Source organism: Megalops cyprinoides, chromosome 3 (assembly GCF_013368585.1).
Source record: "Megalops cyprinoides isolate fMegCyp1 chromosome 3, fMegCyp1.pri, whole genome shotgun sequence".
NCBI lineage: Eukaryota > Metazoa > Chordata > Actinopteri > Elopiformes > Megalopidae > Megalops > Megalops cyprinoides.
In genome coordinates, this window is record NC_050585.1 from 8,816,782 (window position 1) to 8,829,407 (window position 12,626).

General features: G+C 49.8%; 1 protein-coding gene across 3 annotated transcripts in view; it reads left to right on the top strand.

Moving 5' to 3' along the window:
- Positions 1 to 12,127, top strand: part of LOC118775423 (kinase suppressor of Ras 1-like) — a 40,589-nt gene extending 28,462 nt beyond the window's left edge. The window contains exons 4-20 of one of the 3 annotated variants that reach the window (XM_036525333.1): positions 92 to 572; positions 1,522 to 1,709; positions 3,205 to 3,274; positions 3,402 to 3,485; positions 3,586 to 3,647; positions 3,756 to 3,865; positions 4,192 to 4,360; positions 4,569 to 4,610; positions 5,083 to 5,131; positions 5,344 to 5,404; positions 5,781 to 6,241; positions 6,552 to 6,648; positions 6,767 to 6,900; positions 7,050 to 7,181; positions 8,138 to 8,273; positions 8,540 to 8,673; positions 10,533 to 12,127. In XM_036525333.1, coding sequence (XP_036381226.1) covers positions 92 to 572; positions 1,522 to 1,709; positions 3,205 to 3,274; positions 3,402 to 3,485; positions 3,586 to 3,647; positions 3,756 to 3,865; positions 4,192 to 4,360; positions 4,569 to 4,610; positions 5,083 to 5,131; positions 5,344 to 5,404; positions 5,781 to 6,241; positions 6,552 to 6,648; positions 6,767 to 6,900; positions 7,050 to 7,181; positions 8,138 to 8,273; positions 8,540 to 8,673; positions 10,533 to 10,539 — 2,417 coding nt within the window. In that variant the 3' untranslated portion in view covers positions 10,540 to 12,127. Of the gene's footprint in view, positions 1 to 91; positions 573 to 1,521; positions 1,710 to 3,204; positions 3,275 to 3,401; positions 3,486 to 3,585; positions 3,648 to 3,755; positions 3,866 to 4,191; positions 4,361 to 4,568; positions 4,611 to 5,082; positions 5,132 to 5,343; positions 5,405 to 5,780; positions 6,242 to 6,551; positions 6,649 to 6,766; positions 6,901 to 7,049; positions 7,182 to 8,137; positions 8,274 to 8,539 lie in introns of all 3 variants that reach the window. The other 2 variants (XM_036525332.1, XM_036525335.1) reach the window with 2 other exon arrangements.
- The last annotated feature ends 499 nt before the right edge of the window (positions 12,128 to 12,626 follow it).

The window sequence follows — 12,626 nt, forward strand, 5'->3', positions numbered from 1 at the left end:
AACAAATAAACCTGTTAGAAATTGCTTTGGACATGTTCGGCACAGGGTTCTGAAGGAGAGGGTGGAGCTCATGATTTCATTTGTCCCATAGGAGGGGAGCTGAGAGACGACGGGGTGCCTTGGATTTCGGAGCCCACCCGACGAGACAGCGGCACCTTGGCCCCCGTGGACCAGCTGTCCTGCCCTGGAGGGCCGCTGCGGTCCCACAGCCCCTCCCCCCTGGCCCGCCCCCTCGGCACTCCCTCCGCCCCCTCCACCCCCTGCAATCCCTGCACCCATCCACGCTCCGTGTCCACGTCGGCCGCACCCTCCTCCGATGGGGGGCCATGCTTCTACGGCGAAGGCCTGTCCGACCCCTTCCCCCCCTCCCCACGGCCCGGCCGGATCCCCGGCCATGCCGCCACGCCCCCCATCACCCCGCCCTCCAAGAGACGCCACAGGCTGAAGCCGCCCTGCACGCCGCCGCCTCCCTCCAGGAAAGTGCTGCACCTGCTCCCCAACATCACCCTCACCCGCAGCAAGAGCCACGAGTCGCAGCTGGGCAACCGCATCGAGGAGCCGCCCATCAACAAGTAGGTCCCGGCCACGTGCCCCACCTCTGCGCAGATCGTGTCAGTCCAGTTCAGGGGCGTAGCAACAGCGCGGCAATTACAGAAGTATGAGGTCATAGCTGTTGAAGGCACGAGTATAACAAGGCTCGCGCTGCCTCAGAATATCGCGTCCTGTCTGTCTTTGTGGTGCGCACCGAGGCCTAATCCTTCCGGATTATTCTATGTCATTGTGAAACAGGAGGCACCTCGGCTTGCCTTTCATGTGAGGACAGGTCCCTCCTCCCCTCCGAGCGCACTCCGTGTTTGACGTACCACTCTACCAGGAACGGGCTTGTGCCATCACCCCGGGGCAGCCGTTCGCGGAAATGTGCCCCTTGCCGCCCTCGGCAGTGCAGTTTCACAGTCATTGCGGTTATTGAAATGCGCTGCGGTGTGCAGTAAGGTGCGTCCAGGGCCAGAGCCGTAGCGGGAGTGAGATGCGGCCAGGCGCCGGGGCCAGGGAGGGCTGGGCTGGCAGACCGCATTCTTGACCACCTGCCAGAGGGAGAAGATCTCTCTCAGCCCTCAGGCCGCAGGCGGGCGTGGCGCAGGCCTCCCTGTGCTGAGACTTGCTGTCTCCCCGACTCTTCCCCTCACCGGCAGCACCGCTGCCCATGGGCTTCAGCCACCCTCCGTATTTGCATCTTTCGCGGGAGAGTTTCTCTGAACTGAGAAAGGGCGGGATTCTTCCAAGCTGAAACTAACTTGAGGCGCTAACACTTTCGCTCTGTTTCCCTGATACGTTTCACCTGAAAGATTTCTGCAATCCTGTCTGGCACCTTTGTGGATTGTTAATTGTTAGCCCGGTGTGCCGCCGTCGTACCCTATCTTAGCTTATGCGTTGAAACCGTAAGGAGGAAGAGGACTGCGGTTGACTGCGGGTGGATGAGGCGCTAAGGTGCTAACCTTGCTCACCCTCCCTCACTTGCAGGTGCGCGAAGAAGAACAAGCTGTTCCTGAACGTGCACATCAATGGCAGCGGGAACGGGTGCGAGGACTCGCCCTCGCGCTCGCCACTGCTCTCCGCCCGCACCCCCGGGGCAGCCCAGACCCCCGCCACTGCCCCCTACACGCTGCCGGGCACCCCCACCCTGCTGGAGGAGCACAGCAGCCTCAAGAGTGAGTCCCTCTACCCAGCATACACACACACACACACACACACACAGCACACGGCCCTCACATACAGTCCTCTCCCTTTGTTTGTACTCTCACTTTGTTTACAGGGTTAAAGGTCCAGGTGGAATTCCCCTTCTCTTTTGTAAAAACCCCACACAAGTGTGTTTGTTACGCCAGTAAATGGATAACGGCCTTGGTAATTCAGTAACTCTGTGGGGTGCTGGGCCATACATGGGAGCCTTAGGTGAAAGCAGAGACACAGTATGTGTTAATTCTCTTTATGTAAAGGAGCAGTCAAATTTCGTAATGCTCCTCTGCAGATAAACGGGCAGGCAGAGTCTGCAGTAAACCTCTTTTCGGTAAAGGAGTAGCTACTGTCAACAGTAGTCCTGTTAAGTAAAGGGCCAGTCTGCAGTAGTTCTCTGTATGCAGTCACACAGACTGCTGTACTGTACACACAGACTCCTTCGTTAGACCTCTTTATTTAAAGAGATATGTTAACATTTACACTTAACATTTACTCATTTGGCAGGGGCTGTTATCCAGAGCGACCAACAAAGAATGAGTACAAAGTACGTCTGATTAAGTTACGTGGAAGATGGTGCATACAGGACAGGGCTGACCGTGCTCAAACATTTGTCGGCCCCTTACACAGTGCTGGGATGACTAGTGCACACGTGCTTCAATAATGTCACAAGAGACGACCCGAAGAGCAATATACCCTACTATAAAACTAAAGTGCTCTACACTAGAATAGGTTGAGTCAACAGTAGATCTCTTTAGATAAAGTGGTACATGCAGTCTACACTGGACCTCTTCAAATAAAGCTGTAGGTATGATATACAGAAGGCCTCTTTAGGCAGGTCTTCAGTAGGAGTACCGTACTGCTGGTGCTCAGGGATGATGTGGTCAGAAGGAATGTTGGTGTCAGTGTAGTGGAATGGCAGGCAGCCTTGGCCACACGTAGTGTGGGAAAGTTTTCTGACTTAATCTTCCAAACTGTAAAACCACGCTATAACCCCGGCCTCCCCTCTCTAGAGGTCACTCTGACATCATCGCATACTTTCAAACATTAGCAGTCTCAACCTAGTCACACTGGCTGTTAGGGGAATAGCTTCAGTTGAAGGCACATTGTATGGAGAACAGACAGCGCTACTGCGCTGCTGTAATTCAAAACAAATGTCATTTTTGGACACATCGGTGCTGAAATTCAGTTCTGTCGCTGCATTTGCCTGAATAAACTTTGAATGTCAATGAATATTTTTTCCTCTTACTCTACATAATTTTTTAGCCTACATTCTTGTTTTTCATATGTATTTGCAAATCCAAATGTTAACTGTGAATTTAATCCGAACTTGCTGACTACATTCTGTCAAATCCAGAGTCTAAGTATGGGTGAGTGTTCGGGTCTCTCGCTGCTTTCATTGGTAGGTGTTCTTCCACTCCTTCACTCTCACAACCCCCCCCCCCCCCTTACTCTCTCTTTCTCTTCCTCAAGATAATCTTGCAGTGCATCGGAGCTCTCCGCAGACGATGAGGCGGGACATCGGCCTAGCCGTCACACACAGGTAGGCCACAGCTAGCTGTCCCTCTCTGTCTCACCTGAGAGTAAGCTTCTCTCACAGATCCCATCAGCCCTTGATCCTCCTGCTCCAGCGTTTTTTCAACAAATGCTCCTTTTGACTTCTTTTTAAGGTTTTCGACCAAATCCTGGCTCTCACAGACGTGTCAGGTGTGTCAGAAGAACATGATGTTTGGGGTGAAATGCAAACACTGCAGGTGAGAGGGTGGAGCCTTCTTCAAAAGGCGCCCCACAATTGGATACTGCATTTGTCAATTCTACGGTTTCATGTGCTAATTGGTGAATTTCTCGCTCCAGGCTAAAGTGCCATAACAAATGTACGAAAGAAGCCCCTTCCTGCAGAATATCTTTCCTCCCAAGTAAGCCCCGTTACACCAACAGTTCTTATCCTCTTTGCTAAGCTGTGTTAACAATAACTATGAGCCCCAATGCCTGCTCATGCGGTTGTCTGCAAATTATGTCTCCAGTTGCAAAAATCAGAAGGACCGAGTCTGTACCCTCGGACATCAACAACCCCGTGGACCGGCCTGCCGAGGCGCCGCAGTTCGGCACGTTACCAAAGGCAATAACCAAAAAGGTGAGGCCGGCACAGCTGTGCAAACAATACTCGTGTATGAACTGTTTCCTTGCTGGAGTTTGTCTGATTCTGTAGTGCCTGATGTGCATCAGTGTGAATAGATTATATTCCTCTTTCTGTGTTCATGGTGATCGCTTCACCCAATGTTTGTAGTTACTGTCCGCTTTTGTTTGTGTGTCTTTGGACATATCTTTTGGACAGTCAAGTTTGCGTCTTTGTTAAGCTGATATGGGGGTAGTGTCTTTGTTTTTGTTTGTTGTCTTCTGATCACGGTCAGTTTGCATCCCTGTTTCTATGATCAAGGTCACACTCTGTTTCCCTCTTAGGAGCACCCCCCGGTACTGAACCAGCTGGACTCCAGCAGTAACCCTTCCTCCACCACCTCCTCCACGCCCTCATCACCCGCCCCGTTCCAGCAGAGCAACCCCCCCAGCGCCACGCCGCCCCCCAACCCGTCGCCCAAGGGCCCCCGGGACAACCGCTTCCACTTCCCAGGTGAGCCCCCCGACGACAGCGGACGCCAGAAGCCCATACTAAAACCCACAGACGCGCGGGTTCCGTCCTCAGAATACCTTTCCATTGGTTCATTGGTGGCGGAGTGGCGCGGAGGTGCAGCGGGTGAAATGGCTTTTCTAACCCAATGTCTCTCTCTCCTCTCCTCCGTGCTTGTTGACTTCCTTCCCCCTCCCCTTCTACTCATAAGCTGCCTGCTACTTTCAGCATAGACAGCAGTTTATCTTCCCCGGTGAGTTAACATCACTCCCTGACCGTTGTGATTCCCACATCCGCCCTGCTCGTACCTCCCGCTGTCTCTCTCCAGTGTGCCCTTGATGTCGGCGAGTGATTGCACAAGTCTGTGAATGGATGGTGTTTCATAGGTGGAGAGTTAGAGAGCGTGTATTTGTGCAAAGCTTGGCTCTGAGCCTCCGTGCGGAGGGCCTTTTGTTGTGGTTTGTTGCATGTTGTGAGTTTGGTGTGCATGGCACGTACCTGCCCTCTGGTGGGTAACATTTGGAGCTGCATCACTCTAGTTACATTGCCTGTGAATGCGGTCTTGTGTCAACTGAATTCAGCCAGAACTGCACCAAAAACCTTGAAAAAAAAGCAGGCAAGGGGACTATACCTTCCCATAAGAATTATGGCTTGGCAGAGGAAAACCTGACCTCTTTTCTTTTATGTCATACGTTACTCATGTTCATGTTTTTTTCCTCATACAGATGTGCCTGGCTCCCCCTCTCTGCACTCAGAAGGCACGGAGGGCTCAGTGTAAGTCAGCGCTGCTCCTGTCAGTCACAGGGTCACAGCTTTGCAAAGGCATTAGTTATGATGAAGAAGTCTCTAATACACAGCCGTTTCTTGTAGCACAGCCTGCTCCTTACATGTTAGTTCGTAACACAGTGCTGTTATATAGATCCATCCAGATCTCGCAAACCCTGAAGTGAATTTACTGAGGTTCTCTCAATCCTCTGTCTCTGCAGTGAGACGGAGCCGTCAGGGGACGACCCCAAGTCACTGCTGGCAGGCAATGGTGATGTTGAGGTATGTTCCCAGCAGCCCTTGGGAGATGTGCAGAAGAGTGGTACTAAGCAGCATGTGTGTCACCTTGAGAAACTAAACCACAGCTCTAATGCTACTTCTATTGTATTAATCCTCACTTTACTTGTATGTCATTTAGCATTTGTGCACCTGCGGGGGCTGGACAAGTGTTCTACTTTCTGCTGCACTGGGGTGTTTTGTTAATGGTGAAAAATGATAAACGGAGGAGAAGAAAGGAGACCCCATTGTTATTTTGCCCAGCATTGATTTTTAACCCATCAGATATTGGAAGGCACAGCAAAATGACTAAAGACTTTCCAATAGATAGATAGCAGGGACAATCATCCTGTAACTGGATGCCTGTATGCTTTTCCTTTAGGAGGTTGATGAAGAGGAGGAGGTGGAAGAGGACGAAGATGCAGGGGAGGAGGAAGAGGAGGAGGAGGAGGAAGGGGAGGGGGAGGTTGAGGGGAAGGGGGGTTCGGACGGGGAGGGCGACCGGGACGAGCTGGATGACCTGCCGAGCCCGCGGGGCAGCCACTGGAAGGGCCCCATCTCGCGCAAGGCCAGCCAGACCAGCGTGTACCTGCAGGAGTGGGACATTCCCTTCGAGCAGCTGGACCTGGGCGAGCTCATCGGCAAGGGCCGCTGGGGCAAGGTGCACAAGGGCCGCTGGCACGGCGAGGTGGCCATCCGGCTGCTAGAGATCGACGGCAACAACCAGGACCACCTGAAGCTCTTCAAGAAGGAGGTGATGAACTACCGGCAGACTCGGCACGAGAACGTGGTGCTGTTCATGGGAGCCTGCATGGCCCCTCCCCACCTCGCCATCATCACCAGGTGAGTCCTGCCTGTCTGACTATTCACTCTGATTGCACACTGATTTAGTCACTCCCTCGGCATAACAGCTATAACCACGCACATTAGCATCGTGCCCAGTCACTTACTGACAGTTCTATATCCTGTGTGACGTTATTGAAAATTGCCTTACTTGGTCATAGCATCATGGTCATGGTTACGGTTAGCCATGAATTAGATGCTGTGTTCCTCTCTTTACTTTCAGAATGTGTCTTTTGACAATGATTTATTACATGTTCAACTGAAGTTTTCCCATGCCATGTTTACGTCGCGTTTCCTTGAATTTTTCCAGTTTCTGTAAAGGACGGACACTATACTCGGTTGTGAGAGATACCAAAAACACGCTGGACATCAACAAGACCAGGCAAATTGCTCAGGAAATCGTAAAGGTAGCTGCTTGGTTATTACGATCTCCTTTGATACAGAATGTTAAGTGCTACAGAGAGTTTACTCTCTGTGCATTGCTGTCTTGCCTTTATATGTGACTGCCTCGGCTTTCCCTTGCAGGGAATGGGCTATCTGCATGCTAAGGGCATAGTGCACAAGGATCTGAAGTCAAAGAACGTGTTTCACGACACAAACAAAGTCGTCATTGCAGATTTTGGGCTCTTTGGGATCTCTGGAGTGGTTCAGGAAGGGAGGTAAGGACAACTATGGTGTGCCGGACCCTTCGGTAAAAAGCGGGCTGATTTTACAGCCTCCTTTAACGAGCAGAGATGAACAAGTCAGTCCGCACGGGTCAGGGGCAGTTCAGTGCTGACCCTGGGTGGGCGTGTCCATGTGTCTGTAGGCGGGAGAATGAGCTGAAGCTGCCGCATGGCTGGATCTGCTACCTGGCCCCTGAGATTGTGCGCCGGATGCGCCCAGGAAACTACGAGGATCGCCTGCCCTTCTCCTACTCTGCAGACGTCTACGCCTTTGGGTGAGCCACAACACCAGTGCCCCCACCCTCATCACCTTTCACATCTCCCTGTTTTGCAAGCTGATGGGGGCAGCAGTGTAGCATAATGGTAGGGAACAGGGCTCGTAAATGAAAGGTGGCTGGTTCAGTTCCCCGCTGCTGTACCCTTGGGGAAGGTACTCAACCTGCAATTGCCTCAGTGAATGTCCAGCGGGATAAACGAATAGCATGTAAAGCCTTTAACCTATGTAAGTTGCTCTGGAAAAAAGCGTCTGCTAAATACCAATAATGTAATGTAATGGTGGAAAATTGTTTGCTATCAGGGGCTACCAATTAAGTTCACACATTCTGAGCCGTACACAGTTTGAACTGTAATATGGTTTAGAATGAAAGTTTTTGCTAACGTTTCGATTCAATCCGATTCGATTCAATTCCGATTCGATATCGATTCAATAAGAGTGAGATATGAAATACTCTATAGCAGCTTTCCATATTTGGAGAGGTGTTTAAAAAGCTCTAAATTGTGAAAATCACTAAAGAAAAGGCCAAAGGCTTGTACAGTCACGCGCTGCTTAACGTCCATTCGGACAACGTCCGTTTGCATATACGTCCGTAGTCCCATAAGGTTATAATAAAGTTTAAAAATCCCGATCGCAGAACGGGACATAGTGGACGTAACCAGACGTAGTGAAGGCAATGCTTCCCACAGTAATTGCACACACACAAAATAAGACACCCTGGCTCTCAGGTCCCTATTTCATTCGAGCCCCTAAGTAATTCCCGCTAAAAGATCGATCCAGAAATTTTACAGATCGATATCGAATCGGACGAATTTCAGAAAATGATTAATCAAAAAAAACGATGTTTTCGCATACCCCTAGTGGTGAAGGATCATTTCGGGGGGAATGTACATTAGGCAGAGCCAGGGCGAATCACGGGACAAGCCGGATTGCAGGATTTGTGCTTGTCCTCTGCAGCACCATCTGGTACGAGCTTCAGGCACGAGACTGGCCCATTACAAACCAGCCTGTGGAGGCCACCATCTGGCAGGTGGGCAGTGGAGAGGGCATCAAGAAGGTCCTGGCAGAGATCAGCCTGGGCAAGGAGGTCACGGTGAGTGGAAAGATCAAGGAGGTAGTTTAACTGAGGTCAGGAGTGGTCAGGCATGGGCAGTAAAATGATTTTGGTGGAAAATGAGAGTCAAAGTTTGTGACTCATACTGACAAGGAATTGTGTGCAAGACATGATGGCAGCATGTGTGCAATAACTGTCAAATGTAGACTTGAGCATGAATGACAGTAAATGACTCCTGCGTCATTTGTGTACTTGTTGTTTCATTGACTATGATCTTGGCCCTGTTCCCTGTGTCTCTCCTCCAGGAGATCCTCTCTGCCTGTTGGGCGTATGACCGGCAAGCTCGGCCCACCTTCACCCAGCTGGCCGAGATGCTGGAGAAGCTGCCCAAGCTCAACCGCAGACTGTCCCACCCCGGCCACTTCTGGAAGTCTGCAGAGTACGTATCCTAGGGCGGTTCTGCATGGGACTCGTCTTGCCTGGCTTGCCACCGTGACCTCCGACCCCACCTGCCCACCCCTACACCCTCCCCCCACCACCCTCCGCCCCTCATCTCTCACACAGTCACTTTTAGGGGTGCTGACACCAGGGGAAGGGATTCGGGAGGGGAGGATGGTTCATCTAAGCACAGCAGGGTGGCTGCTCCCATGTGCGAGATGCAAGCCACACAGAAACACAGTGCCGGTGGAGGGTACTGTACTGAGTCAGCTGAAGAAGCTCTCTGAAACACGCCCCCCACCTCCCCCCGCCCCACAAGCGACCGCTCCCTTCACTCCTGCACCAGGATGGCTGAACCCATTTACCTAAAGTCACTTTGTGTGGAGGGTTGATTTTTTTGCTTGCTTTCTGGGCCATGATACATGTTGTTGTGTGTGCTTGGCATTACTACAGACACTGTGAGATAGTTTGTCACAAGCTCTAATTAAAAACCTTTCCCAGCACGATCTATGACAAGGGCAAGGCAAGAGGAAACGTTTTGTTAAAAACGGACTAATGTGATTTTTTTTAACTTTCGCTGTAGCATTTAACATTAGATTGCTGTGAACCATACTTTGTTTTGAAAACAAGTTTAATTTTATATTTTGTTCTTACAGTGCGACAACCTTTTAAGTGTTGTTGCATCTAACTTTAGATTGCTGTGAACCATACATTGTTTTGAAATCTGCTGGTTTATACTGCTGTCTGGTTCCTTTTCAATCTCTCCCCCAGACCACTCCCCCTGTTGTGTGACACGTGTAGCAGTATTTGACACAGTTGTGATTTTCCCATCTCCTTGTTTCTCACCTCCTGCCCATCTCTCCTCCTCTCTGGGTGCTGTTCCATGCCATGACCGGGGACATTCCTCTATGATCCTGTCCTTCCTGATTTGCCCCGCCTCCTCTGGACCCCATCTCTCCACTCCGATTCCACTGTTCCTCTCTCTCTCTCTCTCTCCCTCTCTGCCATCCCCTCATCCTCCCTCTCATGTACTCCTTCCTCCCTCCCCTTGCGTGTGTTCCGTCACGCACCCAAACCTGTGCTTCTCCCCGTCCCACTGCCCGCCTGTGTGTCATGTGATCAGACGCTGGCACCACAACTGCCTCCGGGACCACTGCTGTCAGGGAGCCCGAACCTACTGTCCCTTCATTAACAAATAGCGCAGTGAGGGAACCAGCCACCTTTCGGGTGTGAGGGTTGGCATACGCCGACGCGCCGCCCCGGCTGAGAAGATCTAGGCTGCTCCTAATGCATGCTGGCAGCCAAGGCGCCATCTGTCTCCTGTTGATTACACTATAAAAAAAACTGAAACTGGGTATCGCTATCGCTGCCCCCTCCCACATTGTCTCAGCAAAGTCTGCGTGACAGCATGCCAGAGCTCCAGTAACGGCGAAAAAGCTCAGATAGCAGTTTGAAACGCCAGATTGCGAGGCTACTGGAGGGGATCGCTATTTTGGGGCTCGATTGAAATAGGAACCTGAGAACCAGGGTGTCTTATTTTGTGTGTGTGCGTGTGTGTGTGTTTTTTGCCTTGATTGAATGTTTGTTTTTGATAATCTGTGGCAATCGCCCTGTCTTGTGTGTGTACATGAGTGTGTGTGTGTGTGTGTGTGTGTGTGTGTGTATATGTGTGTGAGAGACTCCCTGGCTAACTGTGGTACAGCTTCTCAACTGGTGTCTGGCGGTGCCTTCTCTCCAGCTCAGTCTCTGTCACTGTCACTGTCACCTGCTCTCACGCCTTCACTAACACGGTCTAACCTCTGCCTCTCCTTCTGTGTTTTTCTCTTTGTCCGTGTCCTCTTCTCTCTCTTCCTGATGTAGGTTGTAGCTGTCAGCTCAGGACACACGCAGAGCGCAATGAGTAACGCCTGGGTCTGCCTTGCATGCTCCCAAAATCCTTAACTCTTTGAAAAAGAAAAAAAAAAAAAAATTGTGCGCAACAGCTTCGCCCGATGCCGGCACCGCTTCTACTAATCCACTACCTGACCTCCGCCTTTGCGCCGTTTAGTTTCACCTTTTGTGGAGGGGGGGGACGTTGGGTGGCAGGTGTGTGCACACATGTATGTGTGTGTACGTGGGGGACAAGGACAATGGAAGTCGACTTGAAGACCCCTCCCCGGTTACCTCCCCTTGAAGCTCTTAACTTCGTCCTTTTATTTCTTCACCTTTCGAGCGGCTCGTTTTTCTCTCTCCCGCTCTTGGTTACTGGCACTAAAACGGGCGGCTGTAAGTGTGGCCCCTGCCTGTCGGTGCCGAGCTGCCGAGTCGCGCTTCTAACGCCGCGCCAGAGGGCCCACGTCCCACTGGGGTCACTCTGCACGGGATCCCCCCACCACCTCCCCATATCTCCCCATCCTCTCTCACGCTCTTTCCTTGCGATCTTTATGCAAAGCTTCGGCCTTTGAAATGACGTATTCAGCTGCTCCAGGCTCGTCTCTCTTCTGCCTTCAAACTGAGTGACTTCAGCTTTACTCGCTGTGTTTTATTTTGTTTCGTTTATTCTTTTGGTCTGCAGACGGAATAAGTAATTGCTCGGTCACAGTGTTGCACACAGCATTGATATTACTGCTATGTTAAAATGATAAAAAAAAAACCTATCACATCTGGTCGGGGCCTCCGTTAGGCTGTTTTGAACACGTTTTGTCCCTCACTGTGTACGCTGTCCGGCTCTGACGATTCACCCACAATTGAAAAGAAGTGGACTTCAGATGCAGAAACTGAATGGATGAATGTGGCAGTGCCTACCCTAGAGAGGGCCTAGAAAGTGTCACAGTGGGTCAGTCTGAGCAGAAACACTTAAAAGCTACTCCGCAGATCAAGTCCAACTCTTCCAGGTCACAAGGTGGCGCAAGAAAACCTGTATTGCTGTCTTTTTGGATGGTTCATTCCATTTTGCTGTTTATGCTAAACCACTGGGAATGGGACAGTGTTTTTTTTCTTTTTTCGAAAATGTGAGATGGTGTGTTGAGTTCTCTTGCTGTCAGAAATTCAAAAGGAAAGAGCCAAAACAAGAGATATGAGGATGCCTTCTCATCTTGAAGTGGTTTAGAAATTAGACTGTTCAATTAGTGTGTGTGCGTGCACGTGTGTGTGTGTGTGTGTGTGTGTGCGCGCGTGTGTGTTAGGTATGTGTTTAGCTCTGAAAAGGCTCTCTTGCATCAAGCAAAAAAAAAGAAAAATTACAGCAACTTGGCACGATGGTGTTGAAAAATGTATTCTTTAAACACAACCTCTTTTTTTGCGCTTGTTGTGTGTATCTGTGTGCCCATGTTTGTGTGCGTGTGTGCGCGCTAGTGTTTCTGTATGAGTGTGGGTGAATATAGAGGTTCATTCTGTGAAAGACTGCAGTAATTGAGGTGTTTTATCAAAAACTATCAACGCTATATAATATATAAATATATATAAATATGGTTTTATTTAATGTACAGCTAACATGATCCTTTTAATATTTGTATAAACATTTTATATTATACTATGCGTCATAACATTTTTAAATAGGTACTGCTGCCCTATTACAGATGTACAGATCTTTATATTTTTTTTCATGTACAAAATACTATGAAACATAAATTGTACATTTTTTAGAATGGGTCAATACATGTTTTTTATGTCATGTAAGAATTCATATTTTTGTATTGCATGTGGCTATCATTCTGTAAACACAGTTTTTGTTTTCATCCTTGAAAGACAATAAAACAAAGCTTCAGTCATGTGATTACGTCTCTTTCTTTACATGGGAGAATGTGATCTCTTGGTTTTATGATACCAGATGAAGAATACAGTTCAGCAGAAAAGATGGTCAGCAAAGATGGTCAGAAAAGATGGTCAGCACTGTGTTCACCATAATCATAAATGTGTCAGCATACTTGACTTCAGTGGTTCATCAGCATTAAATATTAATATGAATCTGTGATG